Genomic DNA, 10,702 nt, shown 5'->3' with positions numbered 1-10,702 from the left:
GCCGCGTTGCCGTCCGCACGGTCGGCCCCCAGAACTGTTTCCACGCCGCCGTTGCCGTCCGCACGGTCGGCCCCCAGAACTGTTTCCACGCCACTGCCTACTGCGTGGCCGGCATCCGGACCTGCCCCGCTGCCATTCGCATGGTCGGCCTCCTGAACTTGACCATCTGGGCCTTTTTGGACTCTGTCCCTCCGTCCTGGGCCCCCTCCGCCCGCCCTGGTCGGGTCCTTTTCTGTTTTGTTTTGGTCGGTTTTTGTGTTTCTGCTGGGCTGTCTGGAGCCAGCCCTTGAGGGGGGGGTACTGTCATGGTCCTGGGTCGGTGACCCAGCGCTTTCAGTTTGTTATCATTTTCATGATGATTATTGTTTGAGTTCTGTGTGTTATATTTGGTCTGCCTTTGAGTCTGTCTCTGTCTATGGTGTCACCCCATCTGTTTGTGAATCTGTCTGTTTAGTTCAATGTCTTGTCTGGTTCCATGTGTCTGAGTTTCCTGTTTTATTGTGAAGGTTTGTGTCGTATGTGAGTGTGCTCAGTTTACGTTTCCCCTGTCTCGTCAGCTGTGATTTCTCCCAGGTGTGTTCCCCTCCTGTCTCTCATCCCTTGATTACTGCCGTCTGTGTATTTAAGCCCTGTGTTTCTCTGTGTCAGTGTCGCGTCGTACCCTCAACTAGCTGTGTGTTCTGCTTCTATGTTCCTAGTGTTTGGTCTCCTGCTCCAGTTTAGTGTTTCTTTCCAGTGTTTCAGTCCTTGGTTCCTCTGTTCTGACTTTTGGTTTTCTTTTGGTGAGTTTAGTTTGTACGAGGTTTTTCCCAGCAATAAAGCTGCGCCTTAAGTTTCACTTCCGTGTCTGAGTTCTGCATTTTGGGTCCACCACTCCTGCTTGCCTGCCACACAGCGATTCATGACACACCCAGCACAATCCACTGAACAAAATCATTCAAAAAGCTCATAGGCATTTCACTTATATTGAAAAAGAGAAAATCAATGCTAGAACATTCTTAGTGGCACAAAACCTTATGGGCCACTGTCACCCCTCATCATTACAGTTACTCAAATTGTTTTATTAAAGTCTCTGTTGACTGAGCTCAATCAATAAGTAAATTGCTTTTATTATATTTATCAACCCAATGTGCATATCACGTGTGCCAGTTTTGTTTTGTTTTTTTCCCCGATATGACTGTAAATACAAATGTTTGGGAACTCCCCCCTCTCCCTTTTCTATATATTTTCAGCTATTCAACAGATTATTCTTGAATTCTGATGCCCCAAAAGGCTGTTGGTATTTCTAGCAGAGGTCTTATTTGAGATGAACTAATTATTTTTTAAAGGGATGCTGTGATAATTAATTGAATGGAGTCATAAAAGTGACAGGTAAATCGCTGTTTAATGCATAAGTGTCTCAGTTAATTGGTCTACTTTAGAGGGTTTTGAGACTTAACTCCCAAGTGGGATGCAAAAAGGAGAGGCGTGATGTGCACATACTGCAGGAGGTGGAAAAACCAATGTCTGGCTTGCTTGTCAACATCATGACTGGTACTCATGGAGAAAATTAAGCTCGACCAAACACTAGGAACATAGAAGCAGAACACACAGCTAGTTGAGGGTACGACGCGACACTGACACAGAGAAACACAGGGCTTAAATACACAGACGGCAGTAATCAAGGGATGAGAGACAGGAGGGGAACACACCTGGGAGAAATCACAGCTGACGAGACAGGGGAAACGTAAACTGAGCACACTCACATACGACACAAACCTTCACAATAAAACAGGAAACTCAGACACATGGAACCAGGCAAGACATTGAACTAAACAGACAGATTCACAAACAGATGGGGTGACACCATAGACAGAGACAGACTCAAAGGCAGACCAAATATAACACACAGAACTCAAACAATAATCATCATGAAAATGATAACAAACTGAAAGCGCTGGGTCACCGACCCAGGACCATGACAGGGTGACGTTCCACACAGCAATACTGAGTGATAGCAGGTCTTTGCTGGTCACTGGTATCAGTTGTTTTATGTTTGTTGACTTCCTGTCCAACTTAAATACTTGAGTTATTAAGCGTACTCAAACTTCTACAAAGTGCAACTGACTTTGAATGCCTTACTTTTTCAGTTTAAAAAAAAACTGGTTGTACCTCCACTTCTTCGTATTATAAGTAGTAACATCAACAGACCCCAACGTTAACACCATCTACATTTACTTCCATAGTGTTGTCTTTTTTCTGTCATATTACGATGCATGTTGGTTTTGTTTTATACCTCTGTTAACACAAAAATCAATTCACATTGTCTCCAAAAACACACAAGACTGAAGTTTATGCAACTTAGAGGACAATAGTAATGTTAATGGTAATGATTTAATCATTTTCAAGACTTGTGACATTGGATTTAAGACCTTGGATGGCACTGAAAGACTGAAAAGATTATTGCATTTTAGACAGAAACCTATGTGAATAGCAGCAATAATGATGGAGTGGAGCATTTCACTGAGATGTGCCATAACCCCGCTTCCTTACACCATGGGTAACAAAAGCAATGAAGGCCATTATAAGGAAATGAAGCAGCCAAAGCACCTCATTCAGAACAATACTGCCTGAACAACCCTTTCAATCATAAAGCACCCATTGGAGGCATCATCTCTAATGCAGCCATTACCTGTTCCTCTAAATTTATTAACTCAATTATTCTGTTTCACTGAGTTCATCGTGTTACTTCTATATGTGAGATATAAAAATGGGAAAGACTTTGGAAGAGTTTCATTTCGGGCTGAAAGGTCTCCCATTTGCTGACGTGGTATTTTGTTACAAAGTGACTGAGTACACCCAGTTAAAGGTAGTGATGGTGTTGTGTTTTAGTTGTGTTCGCTAAAGATGCCAGTTGCATTCAGTAACAGCATGCTAAGTGGCTAAAATGAAACCAGTCACTTCAAAATCGTGAGCTCCACTCTTCTTTTATTCTACTGTTTTAATTTTTTTTGCGCCTGTGTTCAGATGCAATGAGGCGTTTTGCCATGCAGGAAATCTTCTGGGGAAAGTGCTACAGTGTTTCATTATAGTCTTTTATTCACACTGCTTTCCGCTTTGACGTTAATTGATTTTTGTCAGCTGCCTTTTGTGATGAAAGCTGGTTGTTTGCTATGTTAAATGGTTCTGACCGCTTTGCTCCTCTAGACATCTTGGTTTCCATTCTTGATTTGAGAAATTAATTTGTCTTTCCAAGCATCTTTCAATACATCACCCTGTCATGCTTGCATCAGCCCGCCCACACCACCCTGGTAGTATTTTATGTCTCAATACCTCCCTTTCCTTGCCTTCCTCCTCTTGTTTCTTGTCTCAACCACCAAGTCTGCTTTTCTTCTTTTTTTTTCTTTTTTAGTACCCTGTGGTTTCGCTCCATGCTGCGGAAATGACAAACTGTCAGTTCCACTGGGGGAGAAGGGGGTGAAAAAAAGAGTCTGCGGCTGGTTTCTGGACCCAGCTGGACCTTCACGTCACCCTCTACACCAGATGGGCCTGGCAGATTGCACTGGGCTCACTCCAACCACCAGCTCATTTGTACTGATTGTCTGAATTTCTTTGCTCTCTGTTCATGGACACAATAAAAAGTGAGAGTGGGGCCAGAATTAAATAAGACAAACATCAATAGTTGTCTAGAGGGCATAGTAGTACTCTGAGACATGCTTCATTCCCCTCCAACAACTACTGAGCTGTCTTGGGCAAGTCATTGGTCACATTTAAAAACTAAAAAACTTTAAACTGTCTCCCAAAAAAATGTACAAAACTTTTCGCTGCTTCTTCTAAAGGTCCTCACAAACACTGAGTCCAAATAGCATTTAGGCAAAGTCATTAGCAAAGGGGCGACTTCTCCCAACTGTGAGTTATTGCTTAAATTAAACCAAAAACGAGTTAACGCAAATTAATCCGCATTGAAATTAAAACTTAATGCAGTTAAAGCAGTTAGCGCATGCAGTTAAAATCAAGTAATCAGGATCAAGTAATTGCGATTAATCACGATTAATTACAGACAACTGTGAATTTAATTAGTTTTGTTTTGTTTTTCATTTATTGACAGCACTATTAAATACAAATATAAAGTGCAACTGCATGCTTTGTATGACTGGTTTCCATCTTTGCAGTCAAGTTTTCATTGTTATCTTATTATACCAAGTATGCCTTGTAAAGTATCACAAGGTTGGTTATGTGTCAGTCACCAACAAATACAAGCAGGAGGGGAGATGAGTTATGACTCATTGTGTGTTGTGTAGCGACACAACCAGCAGTGTGAAGTCTGTTGTCTGATCTGGCAAGCCGTGACATTTTCATGTAGACGCTTTTCAGCATAGTACCTTATGTGCACAATACAGCAGATGGCGGTGGAGCAGATCAGTGACAGAGAGCACGGGCTATAGTGAAGAGCTCCAAAGACATCGAATCAGTAACCAGTAATGAGTTTGACAGAGAGCATATGCACTCAGCGAATCATCCATGTAGAGATAAAAGAAAATAAAAAAGAAGTATAAGCAGTGAAACTTTATCTTCCTTGACAGGACTGTGAGACTTTAACTGTAATTTAAATTGCAGATTTTAAACTACTGACTTAAATCTGTTTACTATTTCCACACTTTGGACTTCCTCACTTTTACCTGGCGGTGCTCAGAAATGGAAACGAGACCCCTGACTGTGGGATCTCTACATTTCAAAGTCTGAGTCATGAAAAACTGTCCATTAGTTCACAGTAGTAGACAGCTTTCGTGACGGCTGCATTTGGGCTGGATTCCCTCCCCTGGTCCTGTCTGTCAGAGCGAATGAGCTTTATTTAAAAGTCAGCAACAGACGGACAACTCAGAGGAGCTGGTTTGAGGTTCCCTTGGTGCCTTGTTAAAGATCAGTGAGGCTAAACTGTTGCACTGACAGATCAGAATGATGCTGGGCAAGTGGCCATCATACACGCACACACGTACTTATGTATAACACATGCAAACCTCATCAAAGCCAAGCGCACACCCATACATAACGGACACATTCGGGTAAACGTTTTCAGCCACGTCCCATCATGATGCTACTTTATATGCTGCTGAGCAGATTTCGCGTTTCAGTTAATGCCAGCAAGTGTGTGTGTGTGTGTGTGTGTGTGTGTGTGTGTGTGTGTGTGTGTGTTCGACTACACCTGCTCATTCAGGTTGGCCTGAGGCAAACTGTTATCAGTACTCAGCGGGGCTGTTCAAGATATAACTACTACACACACATACACCCTCACAAGCACACGTGGGAATAGCTCAGAGCTCCCCAATCCCCCCCCCTCCGATTCCCCACTGTGTGAGAGGCAGGCTCATTTTCCCACCCAGTGGTTAGCCTCTCGCTTAAAAGAACCTGCACACAGCATTGAGCCTCTGGCAAATACTTGTGCCCACACACACACACATGCACAAACACAGAGTATTGTGATTCCATCACTTACCAATACTCAGCCAATACTTACAGAACCAAAACTCTGTGGCAAAGTGTATTAATTGTGTTAAAATGGCTTGCTTTTTGTACCAAGAAGTAAGGAAGTTCATGTCCCGGCAACGTGATAAATACAGGTGGAAATGCACATACCCACACACACACACACACACGCATGCACGCCTACACACACCACGGTCTATCAAAGCAACATGCATGTTTTTGCAATCCCAACAGGTATGAGGGAACAACAGGGAGCAGCGTGCCTGCTGGTGCCAGTCACACATTTGAAGAAAACAAAGGCAATGAAATGTCTGTCAGAACAGTCTGGCTGTGTCAGGAGAAAATAGAGAGTGGAGAGAAGGCATGTCAGTCACAACCAAAGAGGTTCTCACAAACACAAATGGAGGAATCCTACCGTGAGCATCACGATAGTAAGCGTGAGTGACACTCCGAAAACGCTCCTGACCAGCAGTGTCCCATATCTGAGAGAGAGAAGGGAGGAAGGAAGAGCAGGATGAACAGAACATTGGTTGGCATAGTGAACAACTAAATAGATAGATTAATAACTTAGCAGTTTAGCAACTAAATTTAAAACAGCATCTTTATGTTAAGACAAATTCTGCATTGAGTGTGGAGGTTGGAATTTGTAGAACACAAAGCCAAAAGGCTAATTAAGTCTTGGGGCAGGAACTCATCCCCGACCCGGAGTGGGCATTCCACCCTTTTCTGGCTGAGAACCATGGCCTCAGATTTGGAGGTGCTGATCCTCATTCCCGCTGCTTCACACTCGGCCGCGAACCGTTCCAGTGCGAGCTGGAGGCCTTCACCCGATGAAGCCAACAGAACCACATCATCCGTGAAAAGCAGAGATGAGATTTGAGATGAGATTGATGAGATTCAGCCTGGTGGCTCCCTTCACCTCTGATGTCCACCATTTGGTTCGGGGATTACCACCACGACAGTCACCAACCGGCTTGCGGCTGCAGCTCGATGCAGCAGCTTCGGCAATGGAGATGTTGAACATGGTCCATTCAGACTCAATGTCCCCAGTCTCCCTCGGAATGCTGTTGAAGCTCTGCCGGAGGTGTGTGTTGAAGATCTCACGGACTGGGGCCTCCGCTAGGCATTCCCAGCACACCCTCACTACGCGTTTAGGTGCACCAGGTCTGTCCAGCGTCCTCCCCCGCCACCTGATCCAACTCACTACCAGGTGGTGATCAGTTGACAGCTCAGCCCCTCTCTTTACCCGAGTGTCCAGAACATATGGTCGCAGGTCTGGTGATATGATTACAAAATCGATCATCGACCTGCGGCCTAGAGCATCCTAGTGCCACGTGCACTTATGGACACTCTTATGTTCGAACAAGGTGTTCATTATGGTCAAATTGTGATTTGCACAGAAGTCCAATAACAAAACACCGCTCAGGTTCAGATCAGGGGTTCCTCCCAATCACGCCCCTCCAGGTCTCGCTGTCGTAAAACAATAAAAAACAGAATAGGAAAAAATAGCATCTGTGGAAGAGATGTGGAAGAGAAGGACACAATTACGAATGACCAAAAAGAACAAATTCTCTTCTCGCATTTAACAAAAAAAATCTTCATGATTCCCAAGATGTGAAAATATTCTGTGAACTGATGAGACAAAAGTTTTGGAAAGTTTGCAGAATATCTTCCATGAGAATGTCTGGCCATTAATTTGTGTCCTTAAGCTCAAACACATTTGGGTTATGCAGCAGAACAATTATCCAAAACACACCAGCAAGTCTAAATGGCTCAGACAAATAAAATGAATGTTTTAGAGTAGCCTAATCTAAGTTTCACAGGAAATCCAGTCCTTTCTAAGCTCCAGCTCCAGCCTCTTGTTAATGTATTAAATTCATTTTGCACTACAAAAATTCTACACACACACACCTCATAATGACGAAGTGAAAAACGTTTGGTTGAACTTCTTGCATATTTAATTAAAATGATGCTCAATACTTTGTAATTACAGACTCAAGTCTTTTTGAGTTGAAGAGACATCCGACACACGATCAGTGGAAACAGGATCTTATATACACATTACATTTTTGTTTTTTTATTTTTAATACATTTGTAAGAATTTAAAATGAATGTAATCTATTTTGGAATAAGGCTTTAACAGAATGTGGAACAAGTAAAGATGCAGATGCCCTGTATATTCAGGTTTCTACTGAACGTAACATAGTCACAGTCCACTGACTCAAGTTTTATAGAGGATGCTGTTTATCAAATTTAACTCCTCTGAACATTACCATTCTTGCCTTGTACTGAAGAAATCATTAATGGCCTTCACTCTTTAATGTTATCCCATATTTCTCCTTTTCTGGTACCTGCTGTTGTAACTTGTGTTATCACTCAGCAAAACAGCTTGGACTTTCTTGAATGAATCTCCAGCATGTGATTAATTGGTTTTGCTCTCACATTTATACTTCTTTAATTTTCCTCTCCCTTCATTTTAATCTTTTCAATTCTATTTACTCCATTCAGACAATTTTAACTAATGAGAAAAACCAACTAAAATAGATCAAACATTTTAGATATGTCTCTACAGGTGATCCAGTCATCATCGGAGACATGTCAAATCAAGAACATGAGCCAAAGTATAACCAAATATGCTAAAATGACTCCTATGATAAAACATCCTAGTGCAGATAAAGATGTTTTATCATAGGTGAGTGCGTTATAATGAAAGTAGTCTACAGCGAGTCAGAAGTGGATTTTTTACTGCTTTCTGCTATACACGTGTAAGGATAATTATTGAGTTCTTGTACCTACAAGACCCAATGTTAATATTAAATGAGCTTGAAAGTTGTACAGTTGTTGCTTATCAGCCCAGACTGACTCAGACTAATTGCAACATGCTGGCAATCTGTCTGCATTTATAAATCAAACATTAGTTGCAAATCTTTGTAAGTCTGTCTGAGAGCGATTGCAGTCAGTCCCAGTTAGGCAACCTGTGCAATCATCTTACAATCAAAAACACTTTTCCCGAGGTTTGTGGTCTTACACGTTAAACCTGTGGGTGACCAGTTGGTGCAACTACCAAGCTACCAATGCAAAAACATTCAGAGCAGTTAATGGATAACCAGCAACTTTTCTTAGTTTCATGGAGGCTATCATCCTGTTTTTACCCGTGTGTGACTCAACCATAAAACAATATTACAGGATTTTTGAAAAGTTTTAAAGATTTACTGCCATAAACATTTTGGTAATAGTGCAGCTTAAACTCAGCAGTCACTTTTCCACTTATGGTATAATGTAATTAGTCTAAAGCTACGTCAAGTTTCATTAAACTAATTCATGAAGTATCACCTGAAATATGCCATCTGACAGACAGACAGATGGATGAACATGGATGGATTAAAGATGAGAAAGATAAAGAGAGTGAGCGTTAGCATTGTGTAATTGAGGTGCAAAAAACCATCAGACAGTAGCTAATGCGGTTTTGGAACGGCCAAGAGTCATTGGTCTCTCTGCCTGCCTGTGTCTTTTGTTGATAACTTCCAGGCTTGATAATCTGATGGAAAGTCTGCAATTCCCTCTTGTGTCTTCAGTTAGGCAGAGCGGCAGGCTAATTGACTGATAGAGATTAACTAAGGCCCCATTAAGTCATCATTTGCACTTTTTGCCCCTCCCACAGCAGGAAATGAAGATGTATGGGAGACGTATTTTACACCATGGATAATAGTTGCTGGAGATTTATTATTAAAAAAATAACCCACATGTACGTTTGGACAGGAATGGGGGAAGAAAAAGAAGATTTAATCGTTTTAAAGACACATATTGTGGATTTGGGTTCTTACCTGCAGTTTGACCTTCACAGCATCAATGGTCATAACTTTATTCTGAAAGACAAAAGAGAAAAATGATAAATGCTAAAACACAGCTGTAAACAGAAAGCCAGGTAACAAGAGAAAGGGGAAAAAAGTCAAACAGTGATAAGAACTTTTGCTACAAGCGCATAGAAAAAGAATACAGAAGCATCAGAGTGAGACTAAATGATGCTTTCAGGTACTGCTGAAGGAATTTGTTTGATTCCCAGAAGAAGAGCTTAGAAAGTAAGACAAGCTATGCATGCAGAGGCTGATGTATTACAGTCGGCTTATTGTGACCACAGTTGTTGTAATAAGGGCTTGGCCTCTGCCGTAAGGCTCTCTTTTATCACTGTGATATTGCCAGCACACTGTACTATCTATAGCTCTATGCGTGTACACCTTTTGTTATGATGAAGCCTTTTGTTTCAGGGAGTTGCATCATTTACCTGCATGACGACTGTCAAAGCACATACGCAAACACACATTCGAAGGCGTCTCAGTACTTCTGCCATGTCACGTTATGCGGAAAGTGTTAATGGTCAGTGATGGCAGCCACTCCTGCATTATGTTCTGCAGTTCTTTTAGTGTAAACAGGGAACTTTTCCATCAATGCAGGGAGTGCGATAATACTGGCAATGCACACACCTCTTTGGTTGGGACACAACAGGAATCTCAGCAACCGTTTCCACTCTTTCAAGCAGATACAGGTAAAAAAAAAAAATACATCAGGGAAGCCAATTTCCACTTGGTTCAAACCCCTTAAAAACCTGTTTTGCTCTGCATTTTTATAATGTCTTGCCACCCCAGTGCAAATATGATCTTTGACACATCACCGTCCACTTTGTACTTGATGGGATGTCGCTGCAACACATGAGCTTTGATGTTGTTCTCCTTCGCTCTAGTCTTGGCAGTTGCTTGCCCTACACCCAAACGCTGAGGGTACAGGGACTCCATAAACTATTCCTTTGTTGATGAGCCCAAATAATTTGGTATTCTGTGGCATGCTTTGTGCTCTCTGTGGGGTGAAACCACCAAGAGTTCTGCAGCTGGATAAGCAGTATCAGTTGCTTTGTAGCAAAAACAAAAATCCAACAAAAACAAGTGCTTTCTGAAAGGAAAAATGATGGGTATAAAAACTTTGAGTTCTTTCTAGTTCGTAGAGTTGTCACAAGGGAAATAAACTCAGGAGCAAAAATGGGCTGAATTAATGATGTTTATTGGCTTGCTCAAGGTCAATATTGGAAACCAGACATGCCTGTAGAAACATATCCTGCCTACTAAAGTTCGTCTTTAAATAACACTACTAATATGTACCAGGAAATAAGTGGCAGTTTTGCTCAAATGAAAATATGACGAAGATAAGATAAGATAAGATAACCTTTATTAGTCCCACACGTGGGAAA

The 10,702-nt window shown here is 41.8% G+C and overlaps 1 protein-coding gene across 1 annotated transcript in view; it reads right to left on the bottom strand.

Moving 5' to 3' along the window:
• The window catches only part of LOC102312683 (ras-related protein Rab-26), a 153,728-nt gene that overhangs the window by 76,007 nt on the left and 67,019 nt on the right, over positions 1 to 10,702 (bottom strand). Inside the window, exons 3-4 of the mRNA XM_005941767.3 lie at positions 9,288 to 9,329; positions 5,879 to 5,945 (exon numbers count right to left, since the gene is read on the bottom strand). Coding sequence (XP_005941829.3) covers positions 5,879 to 5,945; positions 9,288 to 9,329 — 109 coding nt within the window. The remainder of the gene's footprint in view (positions 1 to 5,878; positions 5,946 to 9,287; positions 9,330 to 10,702) is intronic.

Source organism: Haplochromis burtoni, unplaced genomic scaffold, assembly GCF_018398535.1.
Source record: "Haplochromis burtoni strain Fernald_Lab_line unplaced genomic scaffold, NCSU_Asbu1 Contig_308, whole genome shotgun sequence".
NCBI lineage: Eukaryota > Metazoa > Chordata > Actinopteri > Cichliformes > Cichlidae > Haplochromis > Haplochromis burtoni.
This window is presented reverse-complemented; position numbering and strand designations above follow the sequence as displayed.